The sequence below is a fragment of the Chiloscyllium punctatum genome, chromosome 19, assembly GCF_047496795.1.
Source record: "Chiloscyllium punctatum isolate Juve2018m chromosome 19, sChiPun1.3, whole genome shotgun sequence".
Taxonomy (NCBI): domain Eukaryota; kingdom Metazoa; phylum Chordata; class Chondrichthyes; order Orectolobiformes; family Hemiscylliidae; genus Chiloscyllium; species Chiloscyllium punctatum.
Window position 1 is genome coordinate 91400807 of NC_092757.1, and position 27057 is coordinate 91427863.

The 27057-nt window shown below is 40.2% G+C and overlaps 1 protein-coding gene across 4 annotated transcripts in view; it reads right to left on the minus strand.

The window, feature by feature from the left end:
- Positions 1–27057, minus strand: part of bcas3 (BCAS3 microtubule associated cell migration factor) — a 1192206-nt gene that overhangs the window by 684020 nt on the left and 481129 nt on the right. For all 4 annotated transcript variants that reach the window (XM_072590043.1, XM_072590044.1, XM_072590042.1 and 1 more), the window contains one exon: positions 26742–27006. In XM_072590043.1, the coding sequence (XP_072446144.1) occupies positions 26742–27006 (265 nt within the window). The remainder of the gene's footprint in view (positions 1–26741; positions 27007–27057) is intronic.

Here is a 27057-nt window from a genome sequence, read left to right on the forward strand (position 1 = left end):
TTTATCAGGAGAAATAGTGTCTGGGAAATTAATGGGATTCAAGATGAATTAATAGTCTGAATCTGACGGAATGCATCCTAGAATATTAAGAGAAGTAGACATAAAGATAGTGGATGTATTAGTAGTAATCTTCCAAGAATGCTTTGACTCTGGAAAAGTCCCAGAAGATTGAAAAACTTCCAATGTTATATCATTATTCAATAAGCAAAGGAATCAAGAAAACACATAAATATGGGCTAGTTAGCTTAATATTTGTTACTGTGAAAATGTTAGACACTATTATAAAGGATGTAATAGCTAAGTATTTAGAAATACATACTATAATCAAGCAGAGTCAGCATGACTTCACGAAGAGGAAATCATGCCTGATAAATTTACTAGAATTCTTTGAGGGTGTAACAACAGGATAGATAAAGGCGAAGCAATGAGTACAATATATTTGGATTTTCAAAGGGCATTTGATAAGAATCTGCATACTAGGCTACTTGATAAGGGCCCAGGTTGTTAGACATAACATACTAACACGCATTGGCCAACTAATAAAAGGTGGAACGAGTTTGGATAAAGGGGGCAATTTCAGATTGGCAACATGGAACTAGTGGAATTCTTTACCCTAACATACTGTAACACTGTGTTGTTCAGTATATTCCAGGCTGAGATAGACATGTTTCCAATCTATAAATGAAACAAGGATTATGGGGAATAGGTAGGAAAGTGGATTTCACTGAATAGTGAAGAAAATTTATTGGGCTGAATGATGCACATTTGATGCTACCTCTTATGGTCTTGTTTGAAAATCCCTCCATGCCTTTGTCTCTTCCTATCTCAGTAAGTTCCTCCAAACCTCCAATGTCCTGGGCTACGTTCCTCGGATACTGGCCTCTGTGCATCTCTAATATTAATAATTCCACTACTGGTTTTTGACCTTCAGTTGACTAGGTCCCAAGCTTTGGAATTCGATCCCTACACCTCACTGGATTGCTACCTCAATTTCTTCCTTTAAGTTACATTGTTAAAGCCTACCTCTTTGTTCAAGCTTCTGGCGACTTGATCTAATTTCATCTAATTTCCCTTCTTATGAGCCTTCCTGTCATACTCTGTTTCATTCTGCTCTCGGAAGTGGATTGGAATATTTTGTTACATAAATATAATTGCTATTACTGTTATAAATAAAGCCTTAACAGTAAAGCTGAGGTCAGTTAAATTCTTTCAGAAAAAGACGCTTTAGTTAATTTATATTGCAGCTGAGACTTCGGACTTGAATACCATAAGAACACGTGTAAAAGTTGACTTTTGAACCAAATTTCTTAAACAAAATGTAGGTGGTCAACTTATTCATGAGCAATACATTTGAGGGCTTCAAATCCATGCATATTCTTGCATACAATGACACACTTCAGAAGTTTTGACATACCATTGTTTCATATCAGGCAAGTTATGGCACGTGACACTATTTTGGTCAATCCTGCTCTATTCCACACAACTCACTCCTGCTCACTGCTACTTTCATTCACTTTCTCCCTCTCACCACCCCCTTCCTTTGATTATAATGAGAGGTTAGGAGAGAAATTGGCAATTGGGGATGTTGGCAAAGGCAAAGAGTTGGCCTGTGGAGATGTGGCGATGAGGACTGTTGGAAAGCGGAGAGAATCATACTGTGGTAGTGGCTGCAGATGTCTGTTAAGTAGATTGAGTTAGTTAAGACAGGATTTTTGGCGAAAAGTCAAAGGATTTCTTTGAACAAAACGTGTAAAAGTTGACTTTTGAACCCAATTTCTTAAACAAAATGTAGGTGGTCAACTTATTCATGAGCAATACATTTGAGGGCTTCAAATCCATGCATATTCTTGGATACAATGACACACTTCAGAAGTTTTGACATACCATTGTTTTGTATCAGGCACGATACGGCACGTGACACTATTTTGGTCAATCCCGCTCTATTCCACACAACTCACTCCTGCTCACTGCTACTTTCATTCACTTTCTCCCTTTTAGCATAAGTCTGACTGTTACTTGGGGGTGAACTTTTAGCATAAGTCTGACTATTACTTGAATATATGTGGAACAACGCCCGCAATGTTTGCATTTAATATACCAGTCAGTCTCCCTCAGAGAGGGGTACTGAATGAACCCGAGTATTTTATATATGCAGGGCCTTGACTGCTGCTGTTCAGTCAGATTATATATTTGGCAAGTAGCAACTTGATAACATCAGGAGAAAGTGACATTCTAGTACCACAATTGCAATCACACCTGTCTTTCACCAATATAGAATTTTTTTTCAGGTTCCAGAAGATCCAAATTTAAAAGAAAAAGGATCTTTTGGAGATAATGTTCTTCAACCTTTCAGACAGTTATCTTTCAAACAGACCCAGAGCAGTTGATTTTTCGTGACCACGAGCTTCCACTGTATGAGACCTGCACTTCAACAACAGCAAAAGAACAAAATAAGAGCAGTGGTTATCTCACATCATCCATACCTGCACAAACAAGTAACTTGCTTTCCCTATCATGCTCAGGCACTGTCACTACACACTTTATTGTCCCCAGTACAATAGGTTCTCCACATATACATATATATCTCAAAGTGAATCCTCATTTTGATTTTCTGTTGAACACAAAGTTTAGTACAGTTCCCATAACTATTTATTTGGTATTAATAATTTTTGTCTTGAATGCACTTCTGCAAAATATTTTCAGACGTTTCCTGTGCTAAAAGGCATTATGTAAAAACTTGACATTGTAATTATTGCCTCTCAGATTATTTCACAAATTTAGAAAGCTGGTAACTCGTGCCACACAACCACAAGTGAATGCTTTTTTTCTGTTACTTTTAAAGGTCTCAGCTTCCCAATAACCCCAGGTATCTCATCTTTTTCTCCTCTATTCAAAGGAATTGCCTCATGGTGGGATACAGTTCTACCAGCACTCTTCCATCAACATAGAGGCCTGAGACAGGCAATAACAGCAAGCTGGATTAGTGGTGCTGGAAGAGCACAGCAGTTCAGGCAGCATCCAACGAACAGCAAGCTATCAATACCATGTTCTTATCTTGTTATATTCTAGAAACTAATGATCAGCTGATATGTCAGTGCTGTGACGATGCTGTGCCTTTAAGAGATGTGTTCTGTCCTGTTTCTCTTGCAGAGGAGTGTTGTCACAATGATGCAGAAATGTGTCCTTCAGACAGGCAGTTGGTTAACAGTTTTGAGTTCTCCTGAATGTTTCTTTAACAAGACAAAAAATCATGAGTAGATGGGATTAGGGCTCACACAGACGCAAAAGAACTTCTATTTTGCTTTCAGTCAGTTAGTTGGTGGTTTTTGCTGGCTACTGGAGCTAAAGCTTGAAGTCTTAGACAGCAAGGCTGCCTCTTGAAAATCAAAAGGGGCATATTGTTCCTTTCTTTTGGATGGAGAAAAGCTGCACATGAGAATAATAACTATGTAACTGTGTTGTTGAATTGCCTTTGCCAAACGTGTGTTTATGGGATGCTGCCTATATTGGAACAATTATTGATTAGTGATTAAATAATGCATTATCTTGTTAAGTATTTTCAGAGAGTAAAGTGATGCCAATTTTTATCTGTAGTACTTTAACTGTGTTTTAAGAATAAAGTGTATTTTTATTAAATCTAAGCAGTGGACCAATCAAATCATTTCTGAAACACAGCGCTTTACACTTGCCTTTAAAATAATATAAAATTTAGGGTCTAGACTATGTCTACAATATACTTTGGGTTGTCTCATCTGGTACAGAACACTGCAGTGTTGGAGAAATGTTACTCTGTCAGCAATGCTGTCTTTAAGATGAGCATTAAACTAGGGTCCCATCTGCCCTCTCAGGTGGACATAAATGATCCACTGGTAATAATTAGGGAAGAGTAGGGAAGTTCTGAGGGAAACGTACCAATAATTAGTCCTTAGAGCAGGGCAAGCACCACATTGCCACTGATAAAACCTACATCAGGGTCATTTTAATAAAGTTTATAGTAGATACAGGTAGTCTTCAATAACGTAATGGTTGCGTTCTTGTGCAACTGTGCAAGATAGAAAAATCGCACTTTAGATGTAATAACATTACAACCAATACATGTTTTAGAAGATCGCGCTTTAGAAACAGTGTCCCCAATTTGTCAACCATGTTACAGCAAATTTGCATTGACATTATAGCAGAACAAGCTGTACAACATTTGGGGACTGTGGTAGATAGTGCATGAGAATAGTTTTAAGCTTCAGGTAGAAACAACAGGACAATGAAATGGGCAGTACAATGGCAAATGGAGATGTGAAGTGATGCAATGTGAAAGGACAAAAAATGGAAAAGCAATATACTATAAATAGCATCATTCTAAAAAACATAGCTGAGTAATGAGACCTTGACTACTGTAACCTTACAGCTTTAATGGTAACAGGGCCATGAAGAAGCACATGGGTTTCTTGAGTTTATAAACAGAGGAACAGACTATGCTAGACCTTTATAAATAAGTACCAGGAAGTATTTGGGCTATTACATTTTGGGGAAGATGAAAAGGCATGAGGAAAGGTAGAGAAGAGGTTTAATGGAGTGTTACAAGGATGAGGTATTTCTGTTATGAGAAGAGGTTGGAAAAGAAGGGGATGTGCCAAATTGGTTTCGCTCAGCTGTCAATCCGGAACACTTTATCTGTAAATGAGATAGAAGCTGATTTCACAAATAATTTAACAAGTGCTATATAAGCATGTGAAACTTATAGAGTTACAGACAAAAGTGAAGATATGGAATTAAATGGGACTGTTTTTTCGAAGAAACATGGCAGGCTCGAGGGCTGATTGGCCTCTTTCTGTGCTATATATTTCTATGATTATATTTTAATTAGTGATGAGGGTGAGGAAAAAAGTGAACATTTATAACACCACCCTGTGGAAGATGATATGCTGAAAACAGATGCAACAGAGCCGGATAAACTGGAAAATGGAATGGAGAAAATGAAAAGCAGAATGTGAGACGTATACCGGAAATTGGTAGTAGATGTTGGTGTCCGACCTCTGGAAACAGAGAGGAAAGGAAGGGAAGAGTCAAAGATTGAACATGTGAAGGTGTGAGCAGGGTGGAAATTGGAAGTGAAATTAAACTTTTTTTCAATTCTGGACAAGACAGGGAAGCAACACCGATTATGTCATCCATGTAGCAGAGAAAGAGTTATGAAGAGGGACCCGAATATGGTTAGAACAAGAAATGTTCTCTGTACCCACAAATATACAGCATTGCTGGGGCCCAAGCAAGTACTCATGGATACACCTTTCATGTGAAGAAAGTGAAAGGAGTTAAAGGAGAAATTGTTCAAAGTGAGACAAGCTCAGCCAAGTAGAGAAGAGCGATGGCGGATGGGACAATTCAGGCCTTCTATCCAGGAAGAATTAGAAAACCCTAAGACTATCCTGATGGGGGATGGATGTGAAAAGGGACTGCAAACTCATGGGAAGAGAAGGCAGTTAGTGCCCATGAACCAGAAATTCTGAAACTGTTCTGTGAGGAAGTAACAGGCAGAAACAATGGGACTGCCTGGGCAGTTGTGTTTGCGGATTTTGGAAGAAGCTAGAAGAGGCTGTTCAAGGATTATGAACTCTACAAGAAAGCATACATTTATTTACTGACTCAGTCCATAAACTACCGAAGAAGGAGAATTGAGGATCACTCCAATCAATCAACCTTGATAGCCCTGTAAAGGGAAGGAAAAGGGAATGGGGAAACAACAATGAAACTGCTCACTTCTAATCCAGTGACCTGTGCCATAAACTACATGATTGTTGACAGCGGGCAAGTATCCAATCATGTTTAGCTGTAAAGCAACTTCCCCTCACCCACCCCCTTCCCCACCCAATTTGCAGTGGCTACAGAAGGCATCTAAGCCTCAAAAAGGAGTGATTAAAAACCCCAGAAATATCATATATAATCTACTAATAATCTTTCCAAAATATGCTTTAAATTATGAAAATTTATAATCACTTAAATGTGATCAGAGTCAGACTTCAGACTACAACAGTGCTTTCAAGTTAATCAGTATTAACTAAGCTGAGCTGAACTTTGATTTGGAAGCATTTGATCCACAAGCAGGGTCTGTATAGAATCATTCACATTACCAAATAATCATTAAAACTATGCAGCTTGAAGTTTTGTTTCTTTTAAGAGCCACACGTGTCTCTGAGGCTTTGGTTTGCCCATTCCAGTATATATAAGGCTATAAAGCTTTCATTACACCATTGAAACTGGATTTATTAAAGGCACTACACAGAGCATTTGTGAAAGTGAAAGAACAGAGGGATACACATATGTAACACGTCAAACTCTCACACACTCACTCCCATTATTTAGTTGAAGCTCCACTTACATAAAAAGTGAATGAAACATTCCAAAAGTTTGTTTTTGAATAAGTACGAAGCTGGAACCAACTAGACATTAAACCAAAATGATGTCCAAGCTTTTTGGTTGTTATTCAGTTGCTATATACGGCTCACATAGAATCTCAGAATGTTATAATACAAAAAGTAATTTAGTCCATCATACTAATACCAGTTTTACAACTAATCCTATGCCACTGTTTTTTTTCTCTCAAGCTCTACAAATGTTTCTCTTTTTAAGTATATGTCTAATTCTCGCCTAAAAGTTACAGTTGAACATTTTCCACTCCCCTCTCAGGCAGTGTATTCCAGATCACAACAACTCTCTGTCCAAAAATGTTTTCCTCATGTTCTCTCTACTTTTTCTGCCAAATACCTTATAATGTGTGTCGTTTGGTTACTGACTTTGCTGTCCCTGGAAATTTTACAAGGTTCTCCTCATGTATTAGAACATTGAAAAGTTACATCTCAGAAAGAGGCCATTAAGCCCATCTTTTCTGGGTAAGCTAAAGAAAATTGCTGCCGTTCTAACTCAGTCTTCAAGTGCAGAGCCAGGTTCCTTTCAAATGAGTTGCAGGTTTCCTGGCCAAACTAGGCAGCAAATTCCAGATACCATCACCCTTTGAATGAAAATGTTATTGCAATCTTGAATCAGCTAATGTTTACTCTCTTCTATTTTCCTTAAGCTTTTATCATTTATATATATCCCCCCATGCACTGATATAGCACAATATTGAAGCCATACTGCATCTCTCCAGATGGTGCCTTTCAGATGAAACATTATATCTCTCAGATAGATCTCATCGGGTTATTTCAATTGACAGCTGGTAAGTTCTCCCAGTGTCCTGACCAATATTTACCCCTCAAAGAAAATAACTAAAAACAGACTTAATTATCATTTAATACATTCCTGCAATAGGAATTGTTTGCTGTGCCCAACTTGGTTACTGCATGTTTCATGTATTACAAAAGTGTCCACAATCCAAAAATGTATATTTTGATGGACTTCTACATCAATGCAACTCTTTTTTTCACTGCTTCTTATCCTTGCATCTCCTCTTGCTTCTATCTCTACACTAAAGTTTTATTTCATGGCATCTGTTCAAGCCAGTAGCCTCTCTTGTGCCCTCTTGAATTACAATCTCTGGACTAATAACTGGAATGAGCAGACTGCTTTATCAGAAAGGCTGGACAGACTAGGCCTGTATTCATTGGAGTTTAGAACAGTCAGGGGTAACTTAATTGAAACATCTAAGATTCTGATTGGACTTAACTGGGTGGATATTGAAAGGACGTATCCTCTAGTGGGAGAATCTAGAACTAGGGGTTATAGTCTACAAACAATGGGGTGCCAAATTAAAAGAGAGAAGAAGAAACAGTTTTTTTCTCAAAGACAGTGAGTCCTTGGAATTCCATTCCTCAAAGGTGCAGAATCTTCAAATATTTTTAAGGCAGAGTTAGGTAAATTCTTAATTTCCAAGGGGATGAAGGATTATTGGGGATATGCAGAACAGTAGAGTTGAGGTTAAAATCAGATGAGCCATGATCTTACTGAATGGTGCAGCAAGCTCTTGTTGTTTTAGATTGATTAGATTAGACTGCTTACAGTATGGAAACAGGCCCTTCGGGCCAACAAGTCCACACCGACCTGCCAAAGCGTAACCCACCGAGACCCATTTCACTACATTTACCCCTTCACCTAACACTACGGGCAATTTAGCGTGGCCAATTCACCTAACCTGCATATTTTTGGACTGTGGGAGGAAACTGGAGCATTTAAGAAAGAGATGTAGAGTACTTCTTCTCTCAGAGGGCAATGAATCTGTGGAGATTTCTATCACAGACACTGGGTCATTAGGTATATTCAAGACTAAGACAAACAAATTTTTAATCAGTAAGGGAATCAAGGGTTATAGGGAAATGGCAGGAAAGTGAAGTTGAAGATTATCATATCAGCGACGATCTCATTGAATAGTAGAGCAGACTTGATTGCCTGGATGGCCTGCTTCTGCTCCCACATCTTGTGGTCTTAGACATAAATTTAGATTTTATCTCTACCCTCTCTCAGAGAATAACTTCATGCCAATTTTGCTCCCTGGTTCGCCTTTAATGTTTTAAATAATTTGGAGTCACATCCGACCCATTAATGGACCCCTGAAGTAAAAAAGCACATGGCTAAACTCCAGGGTAGTGGTAAACAGATCTGTTTTTTATCTCTGAATCATTTGAACGTGTCATCTCTTACACAGAGGGTTGTTTGACTTACAGCATGAACGTTTCAAATAAATGGATACTTTGAATTATATTATCTGGGTAGCTACAATAGATTCAAACATAGGCACTGATATTATTGTTTCTCAAGTCCTACTGTTTAATTTATAGTGATTAACTTTAAAAAAGTGCTACAAAAACAGACTTATAGGACAATAAAGAAATAACAGCAACAGAATTACAGCTGCTGTGCAGTCAAGAACGCACTAGAGTCAGAAATGAACCTGGCATTGAAATGAAGCTGAGAAAACAAGGTAGAACTTAAAGTAAACAATATAGGACAAAGTAAAACTGAAAACACATTGCCCCCAACAGGCCAGCTTTCAAATAGTAAATCGGAGGCATTAAACTTGCAAAAACCGAGTATTAATAAATACTACTACACCTAACAGAGCTTACACTACAAATGAAGTTGGTTTAAAAAAATAAAAAAACCTGACTACAACTATAGTGCCAGGATTTAACTCTGATTGGAGTAGTTTTCTTGCTATTATTGACATGGTTCACCTACAAGACACATTACTTCAGTGCTACTCAAGTGCCCTTCTAAAAGGGGTTGAATGGCTCTTCTCATCTGTATATACCTTTTGATGAGACAATGTAGAAGCATTTAATTCCATCCCATTTCCTCCCTCTGCAGATAATTTTGATTTACTTCAAGGAGGCCTCCTCTTCTTCCCTGCCAAAGTATAGAGAGCAGAGTGCTGTGATAGATTTGGCAGGAAATCAAAATAACATTGAAGTTCCATGGATTGCATTGGACTCCAATTAACATATATTGGCATGGCTGGTGTTTGGAATCTAATGGATGGGTTCTTGCAGCACAGTGGTAGAATCCCTACCTCTGAGCCAGGAGGCTTGGGTTCAATTCCCATTTGTTCCAGATCTGTGTCATAACATACCTGAACAGGCTAGTTAGAAATAACTATACCTCCAATACTTAGTGGAGTTCTGGAATTAACAAAGATAGCAACATGGAAATCAAGTGGGAAGGAGTTAATAGCCTTTGCATAGCTATTTTAAGTGCATGCCTGTCCACCCCTACTGGGCAAAGGAAGTTCAAGTTCCTTTGTCAGTGTTAGCATCAGGCATTCCCAGGTTAGGTAAGGCACGATAAAAGTCTCTCCGCTCTACCTGAAAATCAGCAAGTCACCTTATTTTGCCAAATTGAGATTTTACCATTTCTCACACCAACTATTTTAGTTTCTTCTCAAAGCAAGACTGTCATTTCATCCTAAATCAAGAGAAGCTTATGCTGTAGGCCTTATTCAATATGAACTGCATTGAGGCTTCTCAAAGACCAACATCACCTTCGACAGAAACATAGTTCTCAGGGGTGAACAACCAGTCTCTGATCCACACCATCACTGAACTGCCAATACTATTTTCTACTATAATATATACTCTGATGTGAGAGAAATTCCTGCAAACTACTGCAAATAAGGATATTGTCATGGGAATTAATGAGATCTAGTACATACACAAATCACACTCTTCTCTTCCCACCATTACATATATTCTTTGAATTTATAAATTTTATCCAATGTTATAGATCTAGGCTCAGCAAGCACTTTGTATTCCTCCTCCTGATTTATAACAAATTATTCAGTGTTCTATTTGTCACAAAATATTTATGGCACTGAAGTGGGTACTGACAGACTGTGCCTCACAGCATGGAGCTGACTTAATATCTAAAATGCAAAGATTACTGCTATACCTGGGTTAACAGAAAATTTAATTGAGCTCCTTCATTCTGGCTGGGTTGTGTTTAATCCAATAAACTAAGGACTCATCTGCCCTTTCTCTCAGGTGTGGATCTCTTCACACTATTTTGATGAAAACATTCTCCCTGATGTCTAGGCCAAACAACGTAATCAAAACAGATTATTCAGTTCTAATCACATTGCTGTCTGTGGTATTCTGTTGTATACGAATGGGTTACTCAGTTTTCTACATTGTGACAGTGGCTATCCTACAGAATTACTTCACTGACTGTAAACCACATTGGATATCCTGAGGTTACAAAAGGTAAATGCAAGATAACTGCAAGTCTTCCTTTTTCACTTCTACATATATAGACACTTGTCTGAACTTGCGTGGCACAGGTATGACTGACATGGCATGTAATGACAGCACCATAACAGAGATTAACAACTTTTTGGGTCAACCACAAAGATTTGGCTGAGAAGCCACGTAAGCAGGGAGAGTGGAACATTGAGCTAGCTATTAACAGTAAATTTCCCAGAAACATTCCAGAACCAGTGATGTTGAATAATGTTTTTATGAATGGTGAACCATGTTTAATCTTTATGTATTTTTTTCCAGAACACAGAAAGCATTAATTCCAATCCGATATCTCTGAACAGATTTACAAATTGAATACAAAGATTCTGTAACTATTTTCTCACAGCTGGGGATAAAAGTTACCACCATAAGAGGATTTGAAGGCTCAATGAAAAGAAATTGACAGAATGGAAAGAATTGATGAATAAGAAGATGCATGCATATTTGAAAAAGATAAATCTAGAAGAACTTTAAAACTAAAACAAGATGATGCAGTAGCTGAAAATATGAAAGAAAATCAAACAATGCTAGAAATACCTAGCAAATTGATCAGTATTTGAGACAAGAGAAAAAGAATTACTTCTCAGGTAGGGTTGCCGAATACCTCTAGTAATTTGTGATTTTATTTCTGGAGGAACTTCCCTTGCTTGAAGTAAACAGATAACTTTTGGGGCAGCACGGGCTCAATAGCTAGCACTGCTGCCTCACAGCACCAGGGACCTGGGTTCAATTCCCGCCTCGGGCAACTGTCTGTGTGGAGGTTGCACATTCTCCCCATGTCTGCGTGGGTTTCCTCCAGGTGCTCTGGTTTCCACCCACAGTCCAAAGATGTGCAGGTTAGGTGAATTGGCCATGCTAAATTGCCTGTACTGTTAGGTGCATTAGTCAGGGGTGAATGTAGGGGAATGGGTCTGGGTGAGTTGCTCTTCGGAGGGTCGGTGTGGACTTGTTGGGTGAAGGCCATGTTTCTACACTGTAGGGAATCTAATCTAATCTTATCATGTTAGAGCAATTTCCTATAATATGCCATGGTAAATTGTCTGATATCAGTAAACAGATATGTGTTACTATATATAACAATATAGCTATGTATTTCCATATGTAATAATAATCAGCTGGCTTCTTTCCAGCTCTTGAAAGAAGGTCCTTCATACAATGGTGGGCGGCACGGTGGCACAGTGGTTAGCACTGCTGCCTCATAGCTCCAGCAGACCCGGGTTCAATTCCTGCCTCAGGCGACTGACTGTGTGGAGTTTGCACATTCTCCCCATGTCTGCGTGGGTTTGCTCCGGTTTCCTCCCACAGTCCAAAGATGTGTAGGTCAGGTGAATTGGCCATGCTAAATTGCCCGTAGTGTTAGGTGAAGGGGTAAATGTATGGGTGGGTTGCGCTTTGGTGTGGACTTGTTGGGCCGAAGGGCCTGTTTCCAAACTGTAAGTAAGTAATCTAATCTTAAAAAAAAATGACACTGCTGAGTTTAATGTTAATTCCTACAAAATGACAGCAACCTAGGTGTTAGCAAGAATGAAACTTATCATTCTCAATTTACAACAAGTTCTTCCTAATGAAGTCTTCCCAGTAAAGCTAATTATTTTTTGTTTTTCTGCAATACAGAATCATAAAAATATTACAGTGTAAAAGGAGACTATTCTGAAGGCACTGCTCATTAAATCAGCATTATTACCTATTGCCAACCTCCTGTTTTTACCCATGTTCTTACACATTATGTTTATCCAAGTAATCATCTAATGCCCTCTTGAACGCTTCAATTGAATTTGTCTCCACACTTACAGGCAATGCATTCCATACCCTAACTACTCACTAAGTGATAAAGTTTTTCCTCACTTCACCGTGCTTCTTTTGCCAATCATTTTAAATCCATTTGTTCTTGTTCTTTTTCCTTTTACGAGTAGAAATTGTTTCTCCCTATCTACTCCAGCCAGCTTGCTCATGATTTTGAAAATATCTATCAGATCTCCTTTTAGTCGTTTTCTCTCCAAGGAGAACAATTCTAATTTCATCAATCTAATCTCATAATTGTAGTTCCTCATCTCTGGAAGCATTTTCACAAACGGCTTCTGCACTCTTTCCAATGTATTTACATGAATCCGATATTGTGGTGCGCAGAATTACACACAATATTCCAGCTGAGGTCTAATAAGAGTCTTAAACAAGTTCAGCAATTCCTCCTTGTACTTTATGTCCTATATGAGGACTGCAGATACTTGAGATCAAAGTTAAAACGTGTGGTGTTGGAAAAGCACAACCAGTCAGGCAGCATCCAAGGAGCAGGACAGTCGACATTTCTAGCATAAGCTCTTCATCAGGAATGGCGGAGGCGGGGGGCAAGGGGGCTGAGAAATAAATGGGAGGGCAATGGGGCTGAGGGGAAGTTAGCTGGGAATGCGATAGGTAGATGAAGGTGAGGGGTGGTGGTGATAAGTTGGAGTGAAGGGTGGAGCAGATAGGTGGGAAAGAAAATGCACAGGTAGGACTGTTCAAGAGGGCAGTGCCAAGTTGGAGAGTTGGATCTGGGATAAGAACAGGGGAGGAAACTGGTGAAACTGACATTAATGCTGTGTAGTTGATGGATCCCAAGGCAGAAGATAAGGCATTTTTCCTTTGGATGTCGGATGGTTAAGGTTTGGCAATGGAGGAGACCCAGGGCCTGCATGTCCTTGTTGGAGAGGGAGGGGGAGCTGAAGTGATTAGCCATGGAGGCCCCACTTCAACTCCCCCTCCAACTCCACCAAGAACATGCAAGTCCTGGCCTCCTCCACCATCAAATTCTAGCCACCCAACACCTCGAGGAAGAATGTCTCATCTTCTGCCTTGGGACCGTTATGTTTGAACATAGAACATAGAACATAGAAGAATACAGCGCAGTACAGGCTCTTCGGCCCTCGATGTTGCGCCGATCAAAGCCCACCTAATCTACACTAACCCACTATCCTCCATATACCTATCCAATGCCCACTTAAATACCCATAAAGAGGGAGAGTCCACCACTGATACTGGCAGGGCATTCCATGAACTTACGACTCGCTGAGTGAAGAACCTACCCCTAACATCAGTCCTATATCTACCCCCCCTTAATTTAAAGCTATGCCCCCTTGTAATAGCTGACTCCACGTGGAAAAAGGTTCTCACTGTCAACCCTATCTAACCCCCTAATCATCTTGTACACCTCTATCAAGTCACCCCTAAACCTTCTTTTCTCCAATGAAAACAACCCCAAGTGCCTCAGCCTTTCCTCATAGGATCTTCCTACCATACCAGGCAACATCCTGGTAAACTTCCTCTGCACCCGTTCCAGTGCCTCCACATCCTTCCTATAGTATGGCGACCAAAACTGCACACAATATTCCAGATGCGGTCGCACCAGAGTCTTATACAACTGCAGCATGACCTCAGGACTCCGGAACTCAATTCCTCTACCAATAAAAGCCAGTACGCCATATGCCTTCTTCACTGCACTATTTACCTGGGTGGCAACTTTCAGAGATCTGTGTACATGGACACCAAGATCCCTCTGCTCTTCCACACTACCGACCATTAGCCCAGTACCCCATCTTTTTGTTACTCTTACCAAAGTGAATCACCTCACACTTAGCTACATTGAACTCCATTTGCCACCTTTCGGCCCAGCTCTGCAGCTTCTCTATATCCCTCTGTAACCTGCCACATCCTTCCTCACTGTCTACAACTCCTCCGACTTTCGTATCATCCGCAAACTTGCTCACCCAACCTTCTAACCCTTCCTCCAGGTCATTTATAAAAATGACAAACAGCAATGGTCCCAAAACAGATCCTTGCGGAACACTGCTAGTGACGGCACTCCAAGATGAACCTTTGCCATCAACTACTACCCTCTGTCTTCTTCCAGCCAGCCAATTCCTAATCCAAACCTCCAACTCACCCTCAATGCCATATCTCTGTATTTTCTGCAGTAGCCTACCATGGGGGACCTTATCAAACACCTTACTAAAATCCATATATACCACATCTACCGCTTCCCCCTCATCTACCTCCTTAGTCACCTTCTCAAAGAATTCAATAAGGTTTGTGAGGCACGACCTGCCCTTCACAAAACCATGCTGACTATCCTTGATCACATTATTCTTATCCAGATGTGCATAAATCCTATCCCTTACAATTCTCTCTAAGACTTTGCCCACAACAGAAGTGAGACTCACTGGCCTATAGTTACTAGGATTATCCCTACTCCCCTTCTTGAACAAGGGAACCACGTTTGCTAGCCTCCAGTCCTCTGGCACTACTCCTGTAGACAAAGAGGACACAAAAATCAAGGCCAATGGCTCTGCAATCTCCTCCCTTGCTTCCCAGAGAATCCTAGGATAAATGCCATCAGGCCCAGGGGACTTATCTATTTTCACCCTTGCCAGAATTTCCAACACCTCTTCTCTACATATCTCAAAGTCATCCATTCTACTTATTAGTGCCTCAGTATTCATATCGACAACAATGTCCTGTTCCTGAGTGAATACTGACGAAAAGTATTCATTCAGTGCCTCCCCAATCTCTTCAGCCTCCACACGCAACTTCCCATTACTATCCTTGATTGGACCTATTCCTACCCTAGTCATTCTTTTATTCCTAACATACCTATAGAAAGCCTTAGGGTTTTCCCTAATCCTACCAACTAAGGACCTTTCATGTCCCCTCCTTGCTGCTCTTAGCTCTCTCTTCAGGTCCTTCCAGGCTATCTTATAACTCTCAATCGCCCCTATTGAACCTTCACGCCTCATCTTTACAAAGGCCGCCCTCTTCCATTTAACAAGGGATTCCAATTCCTTATTAAACCACGGCTCCCTCACACGACCCTTTCCTCCCTGCCTGATAGGTACGTACTTATCAAGGACACTCAATAGTTGCTCCTTGAACAAGTTCCACATATCAATTACGCTCTTGCCTTGGAATCTACTTTTCCAATCCACACATCCTAAGTCATGCCTCACTGCATCATAATTTCCCTGCCCCCAGCTATAACTCTTGCCCTGTAGTACACACTTATCCCTCTCCATCACTTGAGTAAAAATCACCGAATTGTGGTCACTGTCCCCAAAGTGCTCACCTACCTCTAGTTCTAATACCTGGCCTGGTTCGTTACCCAGAACCAAATCCAGTATGGCCTCACCTCTTGTTGGCTTATCTACATATTGTGTCAGGAAACTCTCCTGCACACATTGGACAAACACTGACCCATCTAACGAACTTGAGCTATAGCTTTCCCAATCAATATCAGGAAAGTTAAAGTCCCCCATAACAACCACCCTATTACTGTCACTCTTCTCCTGAATCATCTTCACAATCCTTTCTTCAACGATTCTAGGACTATTAGGAGGCCTGTAAAAGACTCCTAACAGGGTGACCTCACCTCTCCTATTCCTAACCTCAACTCAAACTACCTCAGATGGCAAATCTTCGTCCATCTTCCTTTCCACCGCTGTAAAATGTTGACTGTCCTGCTTCTTGGATGTTGCCTGACCAGCTGTGCTTTTCCAGCACCATACTTTTTGACTTACTTCTTCCTGCCACTTCCTTCCTGTCTGTCCTGCCACTTTCAATGTTCTGTGAAATCTGAATTACTTCAGATGCATTGTTTAAATTTAGGCTTTACAGGTCAATTGTTGAACTGAGTTCTTACAGATCAATTTTATTTGGTCATCGGATGGAGGCATCTCTGGCTCAGACGTAAGGTGAAATTAGGAAAGTGAGGGTGATCCCTAATTGCCCAGAGGACTTTTAAGAGTCCTCCATATAGAACATAGAACATAGAACATAGAACAATACAGCACAGAACAGGCCCTTCGGCCCAGGATGTTGTGCCGAACTTCTATCCTAGATTAAGCACCCATCCATGTACCTATCCAAATGCCGCTTAAAGGTCGCCAATGAATCTGACTCTACCACTCCCTCGGGCAGCGCATTCCATGCCCCCACCACTCTCTGGGTAAAGAACCCACCCCTGACATCTCCCCTATACCTTCCACCCTTCACCTTAAATTTATGTCCCCTTGTAACACTCTGTTGTACCCGGGGAAAAAGTTTCTGACTGTCTACTCTATCTATTCCTCTGATCATCTTATAAACCTCTATCAAGTCACCCCTCATCCTTCGCCGTTCCAACGAGAAAAGGCCAAGAACTCTCAACCTATCCTCGTACGATCTACTCTCCATTCCAGGCAACATCCTGGTAAATCTTCTCTGCACCCTCTCCAAAGCTTCCACATCTTTCCTAAAGTGAGGCGACCAGAACTGCACACAGTACTCCAAATGTGGCCTAACCAAAGTCCTGTACAGCTGCAACATCACCTCACGACTCTTGAATTCAATCCCTCTGCTAATGAACGATAATACTCCATAGGCCTTCTTACAAACTCTGTCCACCTGAGTGGCAACCTTCAAAGATCTATGTACATAGACCCCAAGATCCCTCTGTTCCTCCACCTGACCAAGAACCCTACCATTAACCCTGTATTCCGCATTCTTATTTGTTCTTCCAAAATGGACAACCTCACACTTGGCAGGGTTGAACTCCATCTGCCACTCCTCAGCCCAGCTCTGCATCATATCTAAGTCCCTCTGCAGCCGACAACAGCCCTCCTCACTGTCCACAACTCCACCTATCTTTGTATCATCTGCAAATTTACTGACCCACCCTTCGACTCCCTCCTCTAAGTCATTAATAAAAATTACAAACAGCAGAGGACCCAGAACTGATCCCTGCGGAACTCCACTTGTAACTGGACTCCATGCTGAATATTTACCATCTACCACCACTCTCTGACTTCGACCGGTTAGCCAGTTTTCTATCCAATTGGCCAAATTTCCCTCTATCCCATGCCTCCTGACTTTCCGCATAAGCCTACCATGGGGAACCTTATCAAATGCCTTACTAAAATCCATGTACACTACATCCACTGCTCTACCCTCATCCACATGCTTGGTCACCTCCTCGAAGAATTCAATAAGACTTGTAAGGCAAGACCTACCCTTCACAAATCCGTGCTGGATTTGTGAAGGGTATGGGTCTGGAGACACACACAGGCCAGACCAAGTAAGCATGGCAGTTTCCTTCCCAAAAGAGGATAAGTGAACCAGGTGCGTATTTCCAACAACCAGAAGAATGGATTGCCAAACCATTGACAATCATTTCATGGTCATCATTGGACTCTTAATTCCAGATTCTTTATTGAATTCAAATTCCACTATATACCATGGCAGGATGTGAACCCAGGTTCCCAGAACATTACCTGAGCTTCTAGATTAATAGTCTAGCAATAATACCACTGGGCCTCTGCCACCCTTCGGCATTACACTTATATACAATTTACAGCAGAGAAACAGGCCATTTGGTTCAACTGTCTGTGCTAATATTCATGCCCCACAAAAACCTTCTCCGACACTTCTCCATTTAGTTTGTTCAGCATACCTCTACTTTTTACTTGTTCATGTGCTATCTAGCTTCCCCTTAAATGCAATGGTTACTGTTTAACCAGTTCAAAGGCTGGCTGAAGTTCAGATTCGTTTTTCTAGTGCACTTTAGGCACTTGTTAGTTTAAAGAAACAAATTCAGTTCAAGCTCATGACCAGCCTACCTTCAATTGTGTAGTGGATGTCACAGGTGTACAAGCTCAAATAATAAATTTGCATATACTGAATAGGGCATTCAAATACTCCCAAAAATCTACTCACTGACAGGATTAACTCATCAATGCACACAGTTCATACAATGCACTGTATTTACTCAAACACATGATCAGATTTTTAATGCTTTTACAAAATCAGGAATGTGAACTATAAGCAAGTCATGATCATTTCCCCAGGAAATTGCTCAAATGAAGATTGCTGCTTGTATGTTGTGGTAGCTCATAAGTAAATAAAATTGAATGATGATTATGTTAATGACTCATTCCAAACAAATATTCCATTATTTGAGATTAATTTATCAGAAAAATTCCATTGTATTATTTAAATCAGGCAAGCATTTTTACTCTCTTCACATGTGCTACATTTTCCAATGACCAGAACTGAACACAGTACACAAGCTAATGCTTTGTGCAGTTTGATTATGACTTCTTCTGAAGTTGTATTCTATTATTTTGGCTTTGTAGTTCAACATTCTGTTGGCTTTGTCAATTGCTGTTCTGCATTGGTTGAATAAATTGACTGTTGAGTCTACTAAGACTCTAGATCTCTTTTAACTTAATCCATTGCAAATTAGAACCATTTGTGGAGTACACACACTGTGTTTTCTTGCTTGTCATGTGCAAAGTTTGTGCTTGTCTGTATGAAATTTTATCTGCAATCACTGCAAATGGAATCTGATGCAGAGAGATGGGTGCACTCATACATGGTAATATACCATTATGGCAACAATGCCCAGGATCAAAATAAGTCTAAACTATTACCTTTTTACTTGTGAGCTGTACTCATCTGAGTCATTTTACCTGATGCAATAATTTTCTTCAGCACAAGTTACAGCAGGATAAAAAAGCAAACAAACAGTACAAACCTATGGGACAATTGCCTTCCTTTTAAAAAAGGATCATGCCCAGACTCTCTGTCTATGATTGGTTCCATTGTGGTATTTTTAGTAAACATAGCTTGCTTTCTGGCTCTTGATTTTTCCACATGTACCTCATTAGTGCTAAAGTACAGCAGCACAAGCTGACCTCCACATGGAGCTGAAGAAGGAAAGAATCAAGTGCAATGCTCAGGGACTAAAGCAGTGCACTGAAGAGTCAAGTCCAGTCTCTGATATCTGCATTGTGATGAAAGACTGTAGAGACTTTGTCTTATCAGCCACAGAAAGAGTTATCTATGAGGTAATCTAAGTGAGGAATGTAGGGCAATAATTGGCATATAAAAGATTAACCACAAGGTCACATTAAAACAAAACTGCTGGATTGAGGTAAGGGAATATGGGGTCAAAAAAGGTTAGTTTTGTTTCTTTACCTACAAGAGTAGTTCAACATTTGGAATATACTACAGAGACAGTAGTAGGTGTGAAAACTTTGGAATCATTTCAGAGACAATTCAGCTTAGAAATAACTGAGCAAGATAATTTTCCTCATCCATTAATAATTTCAGAGTTACTTTGAAGTACTTTTATTCTAACTATTTGACAAAATGGTGGAAAAAATTTTCCAAAGAGGAAGCATCCACACAAGAAAGTGAGATGTATGACCAGCTAACCTGTATTGGTTGAAATAGCAACATTGGGACACCAAAACAGCTCTAGACTCTGCCTAGAGGAGGGGAGAAAAGATGGTGATGTTTTTCATTCAATGTCTTTTTCTAAGTACACCACTTGTCCAACAGTGACGCACTCCCTCAGTACTGTATTGGAGTGTCAGTTTCAATACTCAAAAGGGAGAAAGGGAACAACGCGATTAATTAACCCAATCTGACATTTAAGGGTGGGAATAAGAGCTTGAACTCTGAGTTGAGTACTTATTTTTTACTTTATTGATCCTTTGCACCACGATTAAAAGTTCCTGGTAAGAAAAGACCAAAAATCAAGTATCACATCACAAACAATATTTTATAGCCAAAATTAATAAATAGAAATTTTGGTGAGATGAGTTATTATTTCCACCTGAAAGCAGGAAACACAACTTATATCAATGTTATATTGTATATTTTAAATCAGTTCCAGATTTGTGTATACTGATCTTTGCAGAGTATGAGGATTTATTGTGCCTAATCAAACTCCAAAGGCAATAAAGTGGTTTGAGATAGTTCACAAATATGTGTCCACAATTGCTTACACACAATGTGACTTAGCTACAGTGGGAGTGTTTTCCTCTAACTAATTGATTGTATCATCTACCTACTCAATCATAACAGGATAGGTTAGTTAAGTTTTTTTTTAAAATAAAGCTAAGAGGTCAGTGGTGGAAGGAAAAAGACTTTCCTTTATAGAGTAGCTTATCACATCACAAATTACTTTGAAACATAATGAATGTTGTTATGTAAGCAACCACAATAGTCATTTTACAGAATGTGGGATCTCACAAAACAACAACATTGAGTACTTAAAACTTTTTTAGGGATTATGCTGGCTGAATATTGTCAAATAATGTTCTGGGTTCTTTAATGCCAACCCGAACAGGGAACTAGCATGCTGTTTAACATATAAGCTTAAGGTCAGCACAATGCAGTGCTCCCTCAGTACTGCAATGGAACATCATCTCTGACTATGTCTTCAAATTTTGGATTATGGTTCAAACTCACAGTCTTCTGTCTTCTGTCAAAGGTGAGAGAATATTCAAGGAGCTACATTGAAACTGCAATAAGCAATCCTAGATTTTGGAGAAGATCTCAGTTGAGTCTGAAGAGCCATTCTAGCTCTTTTAAACTGGCATGAGGAAAAATATGCAGCTGAGAAAATGTATAACCAAAATATTGTGATGTTCGACCTTGCAGCTCCCTCCCTACATTTCCATCAAAGCAATGAGCAGTGGGAATTTTTTTTTTACCAACTACCTTGTTTCACTGTAAATCTGTTTTCGTATCTAATCCCAAGAGACTACACATGGTAGTAAGCGCCAACTTCAGACACTGCATTTCCTTACTTGACACCATGAGGTCAATTATATTTTCAGTGTGATAACATTAGCATGTATTCCCTAACCTTACAGGAAGTAGATGTCATTTCAGTGCATTGTGCTTGTGCTTACAGTACGAGCAGGATCTAAGCCAAGGGTCAGCAATTGTGTGCCAATATCATAATTAGTGCACTTCGTCACCCGCCTATTGACTTACAAAAATACAACGGGGTGTGTTAACAGATAAAACACAAAGGAACCCAAACAAAGTTTGTGTTGGCTTGTTAGGCTATGCAGGAAGTATCTCCTTATCAGCTGTGAATTAAGAGTTTTCCTTAGTTCGTGTTTCTATAAGGGGCCACACGCGGCCAGGGGAGTAGGCAACTGCAAAACCAGACTGAACGTCCACTGTAAGATCCGAAACACACCCTGATAAAGATTTCAACATTAGATATTTAAACAACACTGTGCCTAGCACAGGAAGACGGTACAAACAAGCAGGAATTTAAATGTTTTCCGAGAGGGGCCATGAGACACACTAACTGTTCAACCTCTGAAGTTCTTAAATAAGATAATATAACTAAAAATGTGGTAAATTTTTCAATCGTTAGAAACATTTCTTGGGTTGATAGGCAAAAATCAGTTTACACTTTAGGTACTATGAGGTGAAACAAACTACAATTTCAAAAACTGGCAATTAAATTCCAAACAAATGGAACAATATTGTAAAATACTGGAACTAACATTATGGACTAGGCATTTCAATTTATAATGGAATATTTTTAAGGATCACAAGGTAATTCCTAAGGAGAAAGCATTTCAGTGACAGGACCAATTTACTGTGCTTTTTTGTCAAAAATCCAAATTCAACAGCATGCCCATTCAGGAAACAGGGCTCAAATGTGGTATTTACGGAAATTGTACTCCATTGATTGTTTTATTGATTTAACTTTAAATACTGACCACTCTTAATTTAAATAGTACCAGTAATTCTAACTCAGGAATTAAAAACTGTTCCAGTTTAAAATGTGAGCACTGTAAGTGATTGAAGTCCTGTTCATTAGAGAGATTCAAGAGTATATGTGGCTTCTGGTCCAAAAACTTTCAATTTTAAAACTTTCTTTCATTTTTGAATCCCTTCATCACTTCATCACTATCCACTGTAATATCTATGTACCCCTAAGACTTCCAGACTTCAACTTGAAGTGCCAAGCATCACATATGTCAGACTTCAGCCTATTTGATTCACTCCATATGAGATTCCAGCAGACAACTGAAGGCACTGGATACTGCAAAGTACCCTGGTCCTGAGAAATGCTGATAATGACACTTAGGAACTGTGCTCCAGGATTAACAGTATCCCTAGGCAAGCTGATCTGGTAAAGTTACAACACTGGCATCTACCCGACAATGTTGGAAATTGCCTATGTATGCTCTCACAGATCACAGGCAAAAGCACAGAGAAAGGCCCTTTGACCTATCGAGCTTGTGGCAATCCTTTCAAGATGGCAGAGGCAGCAGGATAGGAGATATTCAGGCTCCCAGTCCACTCATTTCCTCTCATATGACTGGCCACATCCTTTTTCTCCTGATGTTAAATTTTATTTTCTTCATTTAACTTTTGAATCAAAGTCATTTTTCTTCTTTCTGCAGCTATAGTGGTCGAGAGAGGTTGTGAGGAGCTAAAGAGCAGTGGACCTGGTCTGTTCCTTGTGGTCATCACTGTCATGGCATGAGTAACTGTTCCAGCAAGAATGAATTGGGGTTCGCTCTTTTCCTCCTACATTTTGGCGACATCTACAGTGGTGAAGTGAATGATCTCTTGCGTGAATAATTTCTCAGTTTTTGGGAGTTAATTACGACAGTCAATTGGTTCTCAGAAGTTGAGATGGTTGCTGGTCCTTGACAGTTGGGACAGCCTCCTGGCTGTAGTGGTAGCTGGAGTATTGGCAGCTATGAGGTGGTTTTGGCTGAGGCGACATTCTGGGTCTGGTCAGTGGTGCCGAGGCTGCTTCAGCTTGCTTCCTCCTTGGTGTTGTGGTGTCAGGGACAGCTTTGGTAGCTGGGAGAGTGGCAGCATCCTGTAGCCACTTAGGAAATCAAAAAAGCCGAAGATGGAACAAAAAATGAAACTTGTCCTAACTTTGTGTAATTTATTTCTTTATATAATTTATGTAATTAAAATGGCACAAGCTTATGGCTATTTATACATATTTTACTGAATTTTCATACACATGTAACAATGAAATTACTATTAGTATCATTACTATTGCTGATCAGATATGACCACCTAACTATTCTAATTCCATTTTCCAGCAGTTGGCCTATAGCTTTGTATGCTTTGGCATCGCAAGTCTACACATAAATGCTTCTTCCGTGTTATAAGGGTTTCTGCCCCGACCACCATTACAGTCAATAAGTTCCAGACTCCCATCATCCTCTGGGAGAAAAAAATGTTTACTCACATCGCCTCTAAACCTCCTGCCCCTTACTTTAAATCTATGCCAGATACTTCCACCAAGGGGAAAAGTTTCTTCCTGTCTTCTCTTTTTATGCCTCTCATAATTTTATATATCTCAGTCATGTCCCATCTCAATGTCCTCTGCTCCAAGGAAAACAATCCCAGTTTATCCAACCTCTCTTCATAATTAAAATGCGCCAGTCTAGGCAGTATCCTCTGCATCGTCTCCAATGCAATCACATCTCTCTAATAATAAGAATTCTAGAACTGCACACAATATTCTAGGTGTTGACTAATTAACGTATTATACAGTTCCAGCAAAACCTCCCTTTTCAAATGCTATGCCTTGATTAATAGGAAAGAATACAAAAAATTTTAGTTTTCCCTGAAGTTGAGATGGGTGCTGGTCCTTGACAGTTGGGACAGCCTCCTGGCTGTGGTGGCAGCTGGAGTATTGGCAGCTATGAGGTGGTTTTGGTTGAAGCGACATTCTGGATCTGGCCAGTGGTGCCGAGGCTGCTCCAGCATGCTTCCTCCTTGGTGCTGTGATCTCAGGGACAGCCTTGGTAGCTGGGAGCCCTGATCTCTCGTGCATTTCTGATTTCCAATTCTGCACCATTGGTGGCCATATCTTTGGCTGCCTCGGCTATTAGCACTGGAATTCCCTCTCTAAATTTTCCTATCTCCATCTCTTCCTCCTTTCAGATTCTCTTTAAAACCTATAACTTTGACTACAATTTAAATAATCTGTTCAAATGTCTTCTCAATCAGCTTGATCTCAAATTTTGACTAATTACACTCTAGCAATGCTAAGAACCAAACAGCCAGATTTCTCTTCAAATAACTCAGACATTTTGAAATACTGCATGGAGATGCTAACAGCATAGTGATGTTTCGAAACATAGGACTGAGTTTGGACGGCTGTATTCTCATTTAGTTGCTACCTACATTACTTTCCCACTTGCTGAAAGTTATGTGCCATATTTACATGATGCTTCATTTTTGCTGTAAAGTGTTCGCTATCTAGGTATTTGCAAACCCAGTCATGGTCAATTGCTTTGTGAACATGACTCCCTGGAGAAATCTAGTAGCATGGAGGTAATGCTTTGCACATCTTACAGTTACAGGAAGCATGACTGTTACTCAGATTTTGTTTGCAGGCTATCCTGCAGCAGATGGCGCAACTATGTCAAAGCCTTTCTGGTAAACCAAGACAATAAAAACAAACCATTGAAATGTGTAGCTATAAGTGAAAGGGTTTAAAAGCATAAGCCCTAAAGTATCAACAAGTCTGAATAAAACATCCAAATGCCATTGCATCTGTAAATGCCTCATGATATCTCAAGATGGCAGCGGCAGAGTAGCAGCATGTGGGCTACTGAGCCCAGGGCTTGTCCACTCTGTCCGCTTTTATTTTCTTTTTAGTTTTGCTTTTTAACTTTGCACTTTTTTCTTTACACATTTTTGCCCTTACCTGTTCACCTCGGTTGCAGAAGTGGCATCTTCAAAAGTGGGCCCTGCATGGCAGCACAGGCCCAGGGAGCAGTGAGGCCAAGTTAATGACCAAGTAGAAGGCATCCAGTGGCAGTGGCAGCAACGCCAGGACAAGGCGGACATGACTCCACCCAAGCCTGAGGTCTCCTGGAGAGCAAGGAGCGAGCAGTTCACAGGCTTAATCCCCTGTTCCAGATTCGCAAGCTGAGCCAAGGCTCCGGGTCCACAGCTAGGCCCAGGTGCCTGACACAGAGCCAGCAATAACAGCAAGTTCGGTCCCACTGCAGAACCCTGCAGCAGCGGCGGCAGCTACACCAACAAGGTTGGTCTATCATGAACTCATGGTGGCAGCGGTGTTGGTGGAAGCAAAATGGTACCAGAGAATGGCGACTCTTCCAGTGGCAGCGACGTGGTGAAATGCAGTTGCAATAGTGTGTTAAGTTTAACAGGAGGGACTCGAGGCATTGGTGTGCAGGAGCCCAAATCCAGGCCCAGGGTTGAACTAGAAGTGGGAGTTGTTCCAAAGACCACCTAACTTTATTGAGATAAGACGAGAGGATGAACTCTGCTGTTTTATTTTCTGGCTTTATAATCTGTGCTTTGGTTTATTCTCTGTGTTTTAAGATGGCACCAGGAGAGTTCCGACACTAAACAACACTTTTCACTGTATTTGTAATCCACCAACAATAAATCAAATCAAATATCTTCTTTCTCACTTTAATCATGCAATTGAAATCCCTGCATGCTACCCTACCCATCTGCACAATTGTGTATTGTTAAAATGATATACTGATGGGGTTGGATAAAGAAGTGTGAGGAATAGAAACATTTTAAGGTGCCTGTTAGGTCAAATGGTCAGTTTCTGTGCTGTAAACACTAGTAAGCCATATAGAACCATGTCGCAGTGACCAAGAATAATGAGAGAAAGTACTGGAAGAGAAAGAAACTTAAACTGTAAAAAGAAATAATTGCACAGAACATAGCTTGCCAAAAACCATTGCCAAGTTATTGTACATATATATGCAGAACAATGGTCTCCCTGTAGCCAAGCTTCCAGGATTCTCGATGCACCCATATGTGGGTGGGAAAGAGTCCACTTCAAAGTGCAAAACTGTTATTCAAATAAATGGTGTATCATAATGGGGTTCACAATGCCTTGCAGCAACATCAACTTTGGGCCCAAAAATAATGCATTGTAAAAAAACGCTTCATTGGTCTCGAATTAACTAATTAACATTTTGTATGAGAAAATAAATTATAGGAGAGAAAAAATAGTGAACCGATTAAACTATCACTCACAGAAAAGACACAGGGTAACACATTTCATTTGTTATCAGAAATATTCATTTTTCAGTCCATGTACTTTGTAAGTATCTGGTTGGTGTAGATCTGATAATAAAAGCGTGAAGGAACTTCAAGGCTGATGGTTAAGAAAGTTTACTACTGCTTGAATGCAATCTCCTGGTTTATAACAAAAGATTTGATACTCACTGTGAAGTGGTGACCCAGAGGGGCTGCTTGAGAGACCAGCTACTGGACTGCAGCGCCCACCCTGTTTGGTCGACAGCTCCTGTTCTATATCTTCCAGCCCGGCACTCTTCTGAAATCGACTCATGCGATTTACCACACGAGGAGACATGTGCGTTCTGACAGAGGGCTGTCCGCCATAAGGATTTACTGGAAACACATGCGAGGTGCCCCGGAGTGTGCTAATTACTACCCAGCGACAGTCCTGGCTGAAGCAGATATCTTGCACCTGAAACAGAAATGTAGAAATTACAGCTGCAATATTAGTTTAATTGCACTT